Below are 15,207 nucleotides of genomic sequence, written 5' to 3'. Positions count from 1 at the left end.
GAATCTGACGATGACAGATGACAACGGAATTTCAGACATTGATCTCCACTTCACTTTCATGGGACAGTCGTCTGCAGACAGACCTTCTGCTGTGTTCTTGGGTAAGTTTTAGTGAGTTACATGTGTTGTATACTAGGATTTTGTGTTGTTTACTTAGGATAGCCAAACAGTTATTTGTTGTTTTCTGAGTAAGGTAGATAGCCCCGTTGTTAGCATCAGTTATCAGACCACTGAAACTGCTCACCACAATTATGCCACCCCTCTCCAAAACTAATGAGATGGTGGGAGGAAGAAATACGTTGTCAAAGATAAAACATAATGAATAAATACATTTGTTGCAGACCTACTAAACATGCAACATACTGTACAGTATGTTTCATGCACCATTTTAGTGTGTTTGTGTGTACCAGCTAGCCAAACAAGTGTTAGCTTGTTAGCTAGCTAGCCAAACAAGTGTTAGCTAGCTAGCTTTGTTAGAGATGTAATAGACATAGCTGCCAAGTCTCACGCAATCGCCGTGAGACTCGCGCATTTCAACCAGTTCTCACGCTCTCACGCCGCATCTCTATTTCTCACGGCGAGAAATAACAGTTGTTTTACGGGACTTTTATTTTTGAAAAAGCTACCGGACATGAGTTTTGTGGCATCTTTCTGCACGCGCGTTAACTTGAGTCTGCAATCGAAGCGGCAGGCGAGCGCTGATGGAAGAACCTGCGTTCACGCGAGCTGCAAGAACGTAGCAAGCAGTGGTTGCCAGATTGGGCTACTTTTGGTCACACTGGACCTGGCAACCACTGCTTGCTACGTTCTTGCAGCTCGCGTGAACACAGGTTCTTCCATCAGCGCTCGCCTGCCGCTTCGATTGCAGACTCAAGTTAACGCGCGTGCAGAAAGATGCCACGGCAGCTTTTAGACCGGTTGGGCTGGACATCCGTGTCAATTCCGTCTGGCAACCGTGGTAGCAAATTATGTGCATACATTACAACATCGTATCTGGTAGCCTACTGGACTGGGTTGCACCAATTTGGCGTAAGTCATTATAAATGCAGGCATTTAGTAGTTACTAAACCTCTAGTTGTTACTAGCAAGTTTCAAACTAGTTGTTTACTAATTTCGGTTGCACCAGGCCAATCTTTTGTCAATCTTAGCTAGTAAATACTCAGGTTTTTTTGGTAACTGTTTTTTGTTTCTCTACTGTAACATAACCAGGTACATTAATAATAATAATTAATAATAATTACAATTTACAATACAAATTGGGGGTCCCTCAAAAAAAATGTGTGCGTGCTGCGCTCGCACAAGATCAACCACCAAAGCCCTCATTCTGACCCAGGAAAAACCCTGGTATGTACTGTATAACATGATAGCCATCTATGAGCAATGCACTGTATATAAGATGATGACCAAGGGTCTTTCTGCTGCTGACCAAGGGGCTAAGTCCTGTTGATGGGGCCCATTTTTCTTTTAGAGTCTGTAGGCTACTGTATTTGTTTATTAAGATGTCATAAATATGATATATTGTCAGATTTTTTTTCTTGTTTTATAAAATGTTAATTATTTTCATTTATTGTGCTGGTTTATTATGAACAACATGTAAAATTGCAGGAAACTAGCACAAATAATTGGGTGGGAGAGAGGGTCCGCCGCTGCTAAAACGTGCACAGTTTTGGGTCGCTCCACCGCCAAAAAATCTCACTCCAAACTTTTGGTGAAACTTGGCAGCCCTGGTAATAGATTATAGAAAAAGTAAATGCTTTTGTAATGAACGGTAATGTTATGTGGAATCAAAAATAATGATTAATTAATTGATATGTAGATTTGCTGTAGAATAATACTGTGAATTGAAATGATTTCACTTGCCTACTTCAGTCAAGTACAGTACACTGAATCTATGGAAAACCTACACTAGAGAAGTGTCCACACCTCTGAAATTTGTGTTACAGAATGAGGAGGTGAGAGGTTCTGAGATATGACACCTTGATGAGAGTCACCAGCACTTCAGGTATTTGTCATTCTCATTGTATAAGCAATTCTATTTTATGAAGATAGTAGTAGGCTATTTCGTAAAAGTGGTGTTGGTAACAGTGGGCAATCATTTTAAATGTACTGTCTTCTTTTTTTATTACAGCTTTGATGCCCAGATGGGATGGGAAGGAACTACGCCGAAGTCCCACTAGATGCTTTATGGACTATAATGATAAATGCATGTGCACACGGACAACATTATTATTATATTATTGTATTGCTCAATTGTATCTTGCCAAATGTTTTCCATTGCCATGAATTTTACTCTCTTGTACTTGTAATGGGATGTAATAAACTTTTGGCACACATGGCAATAAAAAATCATGAATCTTGAATTATTATTATTATTATTATTATTATTATTTAGTTATTTAAACGTGTCAGTCCTGCAATTTTGTTTCCTGAGGGTTAGCTGACAACCCCACTGACAGATGACAGGTAGGTAATGACAGGTAGTGTAATGGGGGAGTGGTTGTCTTGAGGGAGTGATTAGGGTGAAGTTAACCAGCTATTGTTCCCACCCATTACCTCTTTGAGGCTGGATATCTCAGTACAGTGGTTCAGGGGGTATCAACATTCAAATATCCATGACTTCTTCAACTTGTTTCAGATTTCAATGTATGACACATCAAGCTTACAATGTACCCTTTCATAATCTGGAAAAAACAGAAAAATGATTTTGCCCTACTTGCAGACTTTTTAACCATGCACTGTCACATATGGTTTAACTCACGATCTGCCAAAGTGTTCCTGAACATTACATCTCGAGTACCTTAACTGTTAACTATTTGGTATTTATCCTAGCAACACTGAATATCATTGTCTTGACCCTCTCATCTCCCCTTCTCGGTTCTCTCTCCCCCACCCAGACCCCTGTCCCAGCCGGTCCCCTACCTCCTGCACTTCCCCATGGAGGGAGAGGGGGACAGCGTGAGCCTGGCCCGCTCCATCAGCAAGGACAGCCTGGCCTCCAACGTCATGAGCACCACCCCCAAACACATGCTGGGCCTGCCTGGGGTCCACCTGCCCCCCCGCAGGCTCAACGGCCAGGGCCTGCTGGGCCACATCCGCATCGAGGATGAGGAGGTGGAGGAGGAAGAGCTGGTGGCTGTCATCCACCCTGCCACCCTTGCCAGGCGGCGCCTCGAGAGCGACATGGAGCAGGACGACCTCGAGGTCCCGAGAGTGATGTTGGGGGTGCGCAGCGCCTGCTCCCCCCTCCCTTCACCTCACTCCCCTCTCCCTTCCCCTCACTCCCCCCTCCCTGCCCTCTGCCCGGAGGCCCAGCCCGACAGCTTCTACCTAGAGCCGCTGATGCCCGCCGTCCTGAAGCCCGCCAAAGAGAAGAGCGTCAGCGCGAACAAAGAAGAAGAGAGTGGGGAGAGCAGGTCCAGAGCAGGCCTCAGGAGAGTCCCAGAGGGCCCCGCCACCGCCCAGAGGAGAGGCCCTGCACCTGAACACGAGCTCAACCGCACCTTCACCGCCATCCACAGTCCCTCTGGGACCCTCAGGCCACCCACAGAGGGTGCTGTGGGCTCCTCTCAGCCTGGCCTGAGGCCACAGGTGGAGCCCATGTCCAGGGAGCAGTCCTGTGGCTTCTTCCTCCACCTTTCAGAGCCAGGGGACCAGGCGGCTCTCAGCGGACAGCTCAGCCACAGCCCTTACTCCACAGCCTGGGACACGGGCAGGGACTCAGACTCAGAGATTGCCGATCTGGAGGACGAGGAGGAGGAGGAGGAGGAGGAGGAAGAGCAGATGGAGCTGGAGCTGGCCAAGGAGGTGCTGTGGAGGGTCAGGGGGAAGTGCCTGGGTGAGGGGGGCGGGGAGGAGGTGGGGGAGGGGGAGTCTGATAAGCTGCGCGAGGACATGAAGGTGTGCGAGCGGGAGGACAAGGAGGGGGGCAGCGGGCGCTCCAGCCCCTGTCTGAGCACCGCGTCCTGGGCCAGCAGCGCCAGCGGCAGCGTGAGGATGACCAGCTTCGCCGAGCGCAAGCACCAGAAGGTCAGCTTCCCGGACGGCTGCTCCAGCGCCAGCAGCTCCCAGAAGACCACGCCCGACGGCTCCGAGAGCGCCCCCTACCCGCTGGGAGGCTCCTGGCGCCTGAGGAGGGAGGGCAGCCCCTGTCGGCTGGGGAAAGAGGGGGGGAAGGAGGGGGCCGTGGTGGCCTCGGAGCTGGTGCAGCTCCACATGCAGCTGGAGGAGCAGCGGCGCGCCATCGAGCGCCAGAAGAAGAAGATGGAGACGCTGTCGGCGCGGCAACGGCTGAAGCTGGGCAAGGCGGCCTTCCTGAACATGGTGAAGAAGGGGAAGAGCGACACCCTGCCGCTGCCCCTCAAACGCCACCAGGAGGCGCCAGAGCAGACGACGGCCAACGGGAGCAAGGCCCTGTCCTGCCGGGACGACTCCTGCCTGGAGGTCCTGAGAGGGCAGGGGAAGGGGACAGAGGGCCAGGGGGACAGGGGGACGGAGGGACAGGGGGACAGGGACAACAGGACCCACGGTAGCGCAGCGCAGGAGGAGGCCGGCGCGGAGCCGGAGGTGGGCGAGTGCAGTCGCTCCATAGAGCTGCTGAACGAGGCCATCAGCTCCATCCAGAAGCAGATGATGCAGCTCTCTCTACAGCAGGACCGTCTGATGAAGCAGAGCGTCACGTCCCCCTCAGGAGCGCCGCCTGGCGGACCCCCGCCCCCCGGCTCGGCCCAGACGTCGCCTTCGTCAGCCTCCTCCTCGGTCTCCACCCCGAGCCCGACCCCTACCCTCACCCCCACCCTCACTCCCACCCCCACCCCCACCCCCGAGTCCAGAGTTCGCCCCGCGGTTCACTTCGTAGAGCTCGCCGCGACCACCGCCGCCGCCGCCACCGCCCCGACCCGCCGCCCCCCCAGACTGAGCTCCAGCCGCACCCCTCGGACCAAACCCTCCGACCTCAAACTGACCAAGGACAACGCCAGGCCAGCGCCCTCCAAGGCCTCCCCCGCAGACCCCAGACCCTCCCTTGGGAGACGCTCCCCCAAAGGGTGGGAGCAGGAGGAGAGGGAGAGGAGGGGGGGGGAGAGCTCGGCCTTTACCGTGTTTGCAGAGAGCCCTCGGGGGATAGAGAGGAGCAGCCTCAGGAGCACCACGTTCAGGGTGGCAGACGAGGAGCGCAGCCCCGACGAGCCCCCATCTCAGGACCCTCTCCCTCCCAGCGGCTCGGGGGGGTCAAGCAGCAAGGAGAGCATGGGGGGTGAGGAGGCCTCCAGGGGGAAAGGTGGTCATCTGATCGAGGTGGACCTATCAGAGCTGAACGGCGCTGAGGAGGGGGGCTCAGACACAGCGGACACCCCGGCAGACGGGGAGCAGAAGTCTGGACTGGGCTTCTTCTTTAAGGTACAACTTTACCTCTGTGTACTCTAGGTGCTGTATTCTGAAGTGTGTGTGTATATGTCTATATCGGTCCAAATACATGCACATGGTTGTTATTCAGTCACACCCTAAAGGCCAAAACGCTACCCCGTCCGTACCTCAACATTGAAAAGAGGTTCCATCTGTGGGTTAGCGGCACAGAGTTGGTGTGAGAGGTAACTGCTCCTCTCTGACAGAGTTGGTGTGAGAGGTAACTGCTCCTCTCTGACAGAGTTGGTGTGAGAGGTAACTGCTCCTCTCTGACAGAGTTGGTGTGAGAGGTAACTGCTCCTCTCTGACAGAGTTGGTGTGAGAGGTAACTGCTCCTCTCTGACAGAGTTGGTGTGAGAGGTAACTGCTCCTCTCTGACAGAGTTGGTGTGAGAGGTAACTGCTCCTCTCTGACAGAGTTGGTGTGAGAGGTAACTGCTCCTCTCTGACAGGATGAAGACAAGGCGGAGGATGAGATCACCAAGCGCCGCGCCGCCTTCCTCCAGAGGCAGCTGCGTAAGGTGGAGGAGTGGCGGCTCCGCAAGCTGCAGCTGGAGGCCGACAGCGAGCTGAAACGAGACGAAGTCCGGTACAAACAAACAAACAAACAAACACCACCATTTACATGATTTGACTATACAACTTAACAACAAACAATACTGCTGCAAAAACCTCCAAGGGCATTTTACCACCACATCCAGAGCTGATCATCTGACTGTGTGTGTGTGTGTGTGTGTGTGTGTGTGTGTGTGTGTATGTTTGTGTGTATGTGTGTGTGTGTGTGTGTGTGTGTGTGTGTGCCTGTGTTCCTCAGGCGTAAGGCGGAGGAGGACCGTGTGAGGAAGGAGGAGGAGAAGGTGCGGAGGGAGCTGATCAAGCAGGAGTACCTGAGGAGGAAGCAGGAGGAGCTGATGGAGGAGCAGGGGCTCGGAGTCAAGCCCCGGCCCAGGAGCAAACCCAGGAATGCCCGGCCAAAATCCCTGCACCGTGGAGAGTCCAGCGCTGACGCCTTCTCCAAGAGATCCACCACCCGTAAGACCAGCGTTACCACACACCCCAACCAAGCCTGTCTCCTCTCACTTCTCTCAATTACCCCATCCCACCCTAAAGCTACTATCTCTATTACCCCATCCCACCCTAAAGCTACTATCTCTATTACCCCATCCCACCCTAAAGCTACTATCTCTATTACCCCATCCCACCCTAAAGCTACTATCTCTATTACCCCATCCCACCCTAAAGCTACTATCTCTATTACCCCATCCCACCCTAAAGCTACTATCTCTATTACCCCATCCCACCCTAAAGCTACTATCTCTATTACCCCATCCCACCCTAAAGCTACTATCTCTATTACCCCATCCCACCCTAAAGCTACGATCTCTATTACCCCATCCCACCCTAAAGCTACGATCTCTATTACCCCATCCCACCCTAAAGCTACTATCTCTATTACCCCATCCCACCCTAAAGCTACTATCTCTATTACCCCATCCCACCCTAAAGCTACTATCTCTATTACCCCATCCCACCCTAAAGCTTGCTGTTTATGTTCTTTGTTAAACCCACCTGTGTGTCACACAGATACTTGTGTGTGTGTGTGTGTGTGTGTGTGTGTTTGTTAAATCTGTTTGCATGCGTGTTTGTGTGTCGCGCGCATATGTTCTGTGTGTATATTGTGTGTTTAGCGCTCCTGTGTGTGTGTGTGTGTGTGTGTGTGTGTGTGTGTGTCACCCAGGTTCTTCTCTGAGAGCGTCCATGTTGATCAGAGCCCAGGGGTCAGCAGCAGGTAGTGGGGTGGGGGGGTGGGGAACATCTAACCTCCGTCATCTTCAGCATGACCCCCCATCCCTCCCATAGTCATACAAAGAATACCCCCAGGGAACCCTCATTAGTGAGACTGGTTGCTTTCAACTAGAGACTGAGATGATGATCTGAGAGGGGAGGAGGGGGCATCGGGGGGTAGAGCCATGCTGGCTGAGAGGGGGCATGGGGGGGTAGAGCCATGCTGGCTGAGAGGGGAGGAGGGGGCATGGGGGGGTAGAGCCATGCTGGCTGAGAGGGGAGGAGGGGGCATGGGGGGGTAGAGCCATGCTGGCTGACTCCTGATCCAGAGGACCATCTGAGTCTGTCCAGGAGTTGATGCTGCAATCCCAGTGCCTCCCACATACAGTTATGATGAGTTTGATATATTGATATGAACATTGAATGGATCATGAGACAAAGCGCCGTCCAATAAAATAATTATTTGCTGAATTGGGCTGAAATTTAAGCAGACAGTATATCCCTAAACAATTCAGAATTCATCCGTCTGCTTCTGTCTTCTGTCACATCATCGATAAACACTAGTGACCCAGTGTCATTGGAAGCCATGCATGCCCATGCCATCACACTGCCTCCGCCGTGTTTCACAGATGATGTGGTATGCTTCAGATCATGAGCTGTTCCAAGCCTTCTCCATACTGTTTTCTTCCCATCATTCTGATACAGGTTATAACCATCAGTCCAAAGAATTCTGTTCCAGAACTGGGCTGTTTTTTTTGTAATGTTTTTTGGTCTAATCTGGCCTTTCTATTCTTGAGGCGTATGAATGGCTTGCACCTTGTGGTGAACCCTCTGTATTTGCTCTTGTGAAGTCTTTTCTTTATGGTAGACTTGGATAATGATATGACTACCTCCTGGAGACTGTTCTTGACTTGGCTGGATGTTTTCTTTACCATGTAAAGGATCCTGCAATCATTCACCACTGTTGTCTTCCATGGCCGTCCAGACCTTTGTGGTGCCGAGCTCATCAGTGCGTTCCACTTCTAATGCCCGCTATCTCTCTGATGGATCTTTTGGTTTTTGCAGCCTAAGGATGGCCTGTTTCACTGGCATTGAGAGTTCCTTTGTTCACATGTTGTGCGTATACAGCAACAGCTTCCAAATGCAAATGCCACACTTGAAATCAACTCAGACCTTTTACCTGCTTAATTGATAACGAAATAATTAAGGAATAGCCCACACAGGTCCTTTTGAGTCAATTGTTCAATTACTTTTGGTCCCTTGACAAAGAGGGATATTAAAGAGCTGTAATTCCTAAACCCTGAAATACCCTCAAATTAAATCTGAGTCTGCACGTTATGCCCATATTCATTATATAACTGTAACCTGAATATGCTTTGGGAAACAGCTCAAATACAACAATTCTCTCAAATATATAGGGACCTAACTGTATATGGAAGGGGAGTGTGGTGTTTATGCCTGTTGCTCTGCTTGTGAAAGCATGGGATTGGCTGTGGGTCAGGATCTGGAGGTAGAAATAAAATATGTTTTATTTGTGACGTTGGTTAGGTTCACATGCTGCCTTGTGCATGCGCATGAGACACTCTGGTTGAAAATGATCGATTTTGAATTGGTGCACCCAGAATGTTGTGTTGTATTGTATGCTGTATAAACCCAGTAGAGTTCTGTTATATCAACTGCTGTCTGTTTGTCTTCCAGCTGAGCTGAGCTGTACCAGGTTAGGCTCCTCCCTCTCCCTGGCCACCGAGACTGAGAGTGTCACTTCAGGAGGGGCGGAGTCACAGAGGTGAGTGTGTGTGGAAACAATCATTCATCACTGTTTCATTGCCATGCAATCACCATGTCAGTCAATTGTTGGAATGTGGTATTTGATGCTCTAGGTAAGGGGTCAGCCGTAGACAGCGACCCTGAAGCAATTAGGGGTTCAGTGCCTGGCTCAAGGACACCTTGACACGTGGCCAGCTGGGGTGCGAACCGCCGAACTGCTGACCTGTGTGTGTGTGTGTGTGTGTGTGTGTGTGTGTGTGTGAGAGAGAGAGATATATTCACACTGAGTGCATACTATTTGTCTGTATTAACCCTGTGTGTGTGTGTGTGTGTGTGTGTGTGTGTGTGTGTGTGTGTGTGTGTGTGTGTGTGTGTGTGTGTGTGTGTGTGTGTGTGTGTACTGTATGTGTGTGTGTTTTAGGGCTGGGTCATTAGGGTCTATGGAGTCCTTCCCTCTGCTAAGTAGGAACTCCAGCAGGAACATGGAGCGAGACTGGGAGAACGGATCTACTGCTTCCTCCATCACATCCACTGCAGAGTACCATGGTGAGCACAACACACACACATGAACACAATATATGTGTGTGTGTGTGTGTGTGTGTGTGTGTGTGTGTGTATTTATATAGGGGTGTGGATTTGGGAACCCCTAGTCAAAATGCCTTTTACAATTAATATCTAATTGAAAAGAAGCAAACCTAACCTCTAAATGGTACAAAGTTAAACATGACACATTTCATATCACATTTTAAAGCAAGATTCATTTTTATTTTTTTTACTTTTTACAGTTTCAAAATTATAAAACAAGGAAAAAGGCCTTTTGCTAAAGTTTGGGAACCCTGTCAGCTAGTACTTTGTAACTCCTCCTCGGGCAACTATAACAGCTTGCAAACGCTTCCTGTAGCCAGCTAAGCCAGCTAGCCAGTCTTTCAATTCTTGTTTTGGGAATTTTTCCCCATTCTTCCTGGCAGAATACATCTAGCTCAGAAATATTCTTCGGCCTTCTTGCATGCACGGCATCACCTTCATCCGTCTTTCCTGGAGGTACTTCATGGTTGATTCTGAAGTATGCTTCAGGTCATTGTCTTGCTAGAATACCCAACCTCTCTTGAACTTCAATTTTTCGACTGACCTTCGAACATTAGCCTCTAGAATGTCTTGATATTTGGTGGAATCCATTCGTCCTTCCACCCGCACAATATTGCTTGTGCCAGCTGCTACGCAACCCCAAAGCATAATGGATCCACCTCAATGCTTAACAGTTGGCAAGGTGTTCTTCTCTACAAATGCTTCACCCTTTTTTCTCCAAACATACCTTCTTTGGTTGTGGCCCGAAAAATACGTTTTGGTTTTGTCAGTCCAAAGCACATTGTTCCAATAGGTTTCAGGTTTCTCAAGGTTTTCTTTTGCATACTTCAGACACTTAATTTTGTGTTGAGGTCATAGGAAAGGCTTCTTTCTGGCAACTCTGCCATGTAGGTCTTTGTTGTTTAAGGTAAGCTGTATTGTTGTCCTGTGAACAACTAGACCGGTGTCTGCTACTCTTTTTTGCAGCTCTTTTGCAGTGATGTGTGGGTTCTTCTGAGCATTTCTCACCAGATCTCGGGCCATTCTATCAGAAATCTTTCTTTGTCTTCCAGATCTTTCCTTGACTTCAATTGTTCCATTTATTTACCATTTTCTGATGATGTTTCTGACAGTGGAAATGGGTAGTTTGAAACGTTGCGAGAGTTTTTTGTAGCCTTCTCCTTGATGGTGATCTTGATTCTGACATCCTTGGACAACTGTTTAGAGGAATATCAGTCTGGCCAGTCAGTCTGGCTTTTAACACAACAGCCACCGCAGTCGGATACTTTAGAAGGCATGGAGTTACTTCAGAATATATAGTTGGAATTATATTCACCTGACTCATTGAAGCCCTAACGAGTAAATCACCTTGGTCTGGGCCTTAGTAATCATCTTCTCAAAAGGTAACAAAGAATAATCCAAAAGGGTTCCCAAACTTTTGCACATGGACCTTTTACTTTTTAAATAATAAAATAAAATAAATAAATAAATAAAAAAAGCTAATAAAAAGAAACCGTGCTTTAAAATGTGCAGAAAGGTGTCATGTTTAACTTTTTAGCATTTAGTGTTAAGGTTTGCTTTCAATCACTTGAAGATTAATTGTAACAGACATTTAAACCATGGGTGCCCAAATGTTTGCACGCCACTGTATATATATCTAGACACTAGGGTTGGACGGTTTCCCATTTTGTATAGCGTTAAACCGTTCCTGAATAAAAACCCAGTTTTCGGTTAAACCACAGGATTCAAAATGACATTTTTGAGGGGCTTTGACAGAGCCGCCAATCTCAAACAATGGAGCCCTTTCTGCAAACCTGAATACATTCATGTTGAACACCGTGAAAACACTGGAAGCACAGTCGCAACACAATTAGGCTACTTCATGGTTTCACAAAATATAAGTGGAAAGGCACACTTTAGTAGGCTACACCGTACATGAAAATACATGGAACACTTAACACACCTAGCTCCGCTCACCAAGGGTGCGAGGAAGATCTATGAAGAACGACATCTTGGAACAGCGTCTTAATTGAATGAGCTGCTCTCTCTCATTAGCTTGGTTCTCACGCAAAGTTTCAACTGCTGCTCAAGGTAGTTCCGTTTTTGAATACTGCTCAATAATCACTGACATATTTGACTTAGAACTATGCAGTGAACATACTTCAAGCTTTTCATAAAAACCACAAGCCTCTTTCTCATTAAATCAACATGACTCTGACTCATCTTGAACTGTCATCTATCAGCAAAGAAAACACTATCAAAATAAAAGTACCCATGGTAGAGCTGTCAAAATATAGAGTTTTCAAAGTAAATGTAGTAATACCCCGTGGATAAATACAGCATTACATTTACAGCCACTTAGTGATCGCATTTCCTTCTGAGAAGCTGTCACGTGACACGCGATTATGATTGCTTCTAAATAGTATTTTTTGACAGATTATTTATTTGACAAATGACATTGTTTACAAAAAGGTTTGTCATCACTTTCCAGTGTGTCCTCCAGGAATTTCCACATTAGTGGCGGTGAGGCGAATCCTTGCGCGCGTCGCGTGCACGCGCACTCAAAACAACAACGTAATTTCATCAAAAACTAGAGGGAGCGTGGCAAAAAAAATTTGCGGTTAAGCCATTAAAGCCGAGCGCTGAGGTTTTATATAGCAGGTGATCAAATACCAAGATATCCTGAGGCTACAGCTGCAGCAGAACATGGGGAACGCGCATACATACAGCACTGAACGTAGGTTACCGTATAATATATGTGACTGACAGATACGCCCAAGTCAAGACACTGACACTGACACAGACACACACACAGACACAGACACACACACACACACACACACACACACACAGTGAAAGATAATCAGCTCATCGAATATGAAGTACACAAGAGTACACACAGAACCAGGAGCACGCATACAGCACTGAACAACATCCGTAGAATATAAACTTGTGACTGACATACACATTTTAATCATTTATTTATGTCCACATAGAAACAAGTATACAGGGACACAAATACTGAAGGCACAGATGGGATGCATTCACAAACAGACATGGACAATGTCTTTCACATACAACAGGACAAGACTCACGGGTACAAGTAACACCGTCTCCGCCATATATGGCGGCTGCCAATAATCGCAGAGACAGAGCAATACTTGCTGAGCCTTTTTGCTTCTCCCTTGGACATTCCCAGTAGACGTAGTCCTCTGACAACCAATCTGTGCACACACACACACACACACACACACACACACACACACAAAGATCATCACATCAGCTCATCAATACGAAGTAGGCCTACATGAGAGCACAAAACCGGCTAACGTTACTGATTAACTGTTTACTGTAGTGCCGAGAGACGGGAGTCGTTGGCGGCGTATCAAATGACAAAGCTAAACATTTAATGTAGGATATGAATGATTGTCAACAACACACTCAAGCAGTAAATAGAACTGAATAAACAACTCGGGTACCACGCACTTATCTGTCCGTGCGGAACAATACTCCCAACCCAGTTGTAGTAGTTCCGTGGGTGAATTATGTCAACCCACCACATTACACAAGTAAAATCACAGTGTGACAGTCAGATGGAGCATTCGGTAAACAGCTGAGTATCAGCTGAGTTAAAGAAAACCAACTCTTACCTTTGATGACACCTACATGAGCCCTGTTTTCCCGTACCTCTCCCTTGTGTCTCTTATTGTCCAAATGTTCCCTGAATTTTAGCTACATGTTTTTTCAGCATGTAATTCCATTGTCAAAAAAAAATCGACTCCCCTTCTTTTCCCCTGCCAATACTGTCGTTGCTAAAGTGACGGCACATAATAATCGTTTTTTTACTTGCTAATGTCTGCTGATACACCACCACAGCTAGCCGATGCTGATGGCTCTCCTTCTGCCACCTGTTCTTCCGCTGTAGACAGAGTGAACCGTTTGAGGGATTTTTTTAGTGTGAAACTAAAAGACAGATTGAATATTATTTAAACGAAAACATATCTACAAATATTATACAGAACTGTACAAAATCATTGTTGTGATTGGACGTTAGCGGTCCGCTGCAGCAAGACTGCGAGCCTGCTATCAAACTGGCCGCGTGAGTGAGTTGATGTTTCTTTTCAAGGGACCGGCGGAGGAGAGGAATATCTTGAAATCCAAATTTCCCGCTAAACTCGGACCAATCACAAAACTGTTTTGCAAGCGCGTCGCTTCGCGCGTGTGGGGGCGATTAAGTCTGCAACATTGTAACTTACTGCTCCCTAAATCGGAACGAAATGTAGGTCTGAAAGCGGCCTAAATCTAGCTTCAATCTGGGTTTTTTCAGAATAAAGAAAAATAAATCGTCGACTTAGTGGACTGAATCAATTAGTGGCGGAGAAAATTCATTCGAATCAATGCATATAGAGGAAACACTGCTTTCATAGCAACCACACAGACAGTGGTGCTGGACGAACACTCTTAAGGCGTTTTTGAATACCGATCCGACCTTTAAACTGAAAAACCGCCCAACCCTAACACATACTGTACACAAACACACAGTCAGTGATTGTGGTGGTGTTTCAGGTCACACAGTCAGTGATTGTGGTGGTGTTTCAGGTCCTAAGCTGTTCAAGGAGCCCAGTTCAAAGTCCAACAAGCCCATCATCCATAACGCCATCGCCCACTGCTGCCTGGCAGGCAAGGTCAACGAGACCCAGAAGAACAACGTCCTAGAGGTCAGTCTGGCTGTGGGAGAAGCACACAAGCCCATGTTTATTTCAGTAGAAGCCATCCACTGATTTGACTACAGGCCCCAGATGAGTCTTTCCCCCATTTGACACTGTTAAGAACTTCACTTGATGTATTTATTTTGAGTTTCATGTCCACAACACACAGTCATCTGAATCTCTGGCCAGCAATATAGACAAAGACACCTCTACTGTAGCTTACATCATGATGAAGTAGCATTTTTGGAATGTGTTTCCATGGTGACTGACCTGTTGTCGTCCTCCCCCCCCTCCCGGTCACCCAGGAGCTGGAGAGGTGTGAGTCCAACCACCTGTTGATCCTGTTCAGGGACGGGGGTTGCCAGTTCCGCGGCATCTACTCCTTCCATCCCGATACGGAGGAGATCGTCAAGTTCATTGGCACGGGGCCGAGGAGCGTCAGCCGCAGCATGGTGGACAAGCTCTACAAGTACAGCTCCGACCGCAAGCAGTTCACACACATCCCCGCCAAGAACGTGTCAGTGACCGTAGACGCCCTGACCATCCACAACCACCTGTGGCAGATAAAGAGACCCAGCGGGAGGAAGAAGAAGTGAGGAGGAGCAGGAGGAGGAGGAGGAGGAGGAGGAGGAGGAGGAAGGCTCTTACAGGCTCATACTACTGTTGGGCAGGATCCAATAGTGTCAGATATGACTGACATGTGACCTGACTGGAGGTGTGGCCTGCTAATGACAGTGGAGGAGTCTGATGGAGTGTTGGCGTTAGTATACAGTAGCCTTGTTGATAGGTGGAGATGGCGGTGTCTCCATAGAGGTAGATACTGAGAATTTGAATGAATACCTTCCAACTGAATGCAATCTTTGAAATGATATTATTTCCTTGTAGATATATATTTTATTTTATTTTTTTTCCTTTTTTTTCTTTCTTCTTTTTTTCCCCTTCTTTTGTTTCAGTTTTCTGCATGTGGCACTTTTTATGTTTAG

General features: G+C 47.8%; 1 protein-coding gene across 1 annotated transcript in view; it reads left to right on the top strand.

Annotated features, from left to right (window-relative positions):
- camsap1a (calmodulin regulated spectrin-associated protein 1a) overlaps nt 1–14,820 on the top strand; it is a gene marked incomplete at both ends in the record, with an annotated part of 33,637 nt that extends 18,817 nt beyond the window's left edge. Inside the window, 8 exons of the mRNA XM_080529372.1 lie at nt 2,895–5,394; nt 5,852–5,988; nt 6,214–6,431; nt 7,138–7,191; nt 8,883–8,970; nt 9,373–9,497; nt 14,115–14,233; nt 14,530–14,820. Coding sequence (XP_080385498.1) covers nt 2,895–5,394; nt 5,852–5,988; nt 6,214–6,431; nt 7,138–7,191; nt 8,883–8,970; nt 9,373–9,497; nt 14,115–14,233; nt 14,530–14,820 — 3,532 coding nt within the window. The remainder of the gene's footprint in view (nt 1–2,894; nt 5,395–5,851; nt 5,989–6,213; nt 6,432–7,137; nt 7,192–8,882; nt 8,971–9,372; nt 9,498–14,114; nt 14,234–14,529) is intronic.
- Between the last annotated feature and the right edge of the window lie 387 nt (nt 14,821–15,207).

The sequence above is a fragment of the Nansenia antarctica genome, assembly GCF_963989245.1.
Source record: "Nansenia antarctica genome assembly, chromosome: 4".
NCBI classification, from domain to species: Eukaryota; Metazoa; Chordata; class Actinopteri; order Argentiniformes; family Microstomatidae; genus Nansenia; species Nansenia antarctica.
The sequence above is the reverse complement of the archived record's forward strand: the minus strand, read 5'-3'. Positions and strand labels throughout refer to the sequence as shown.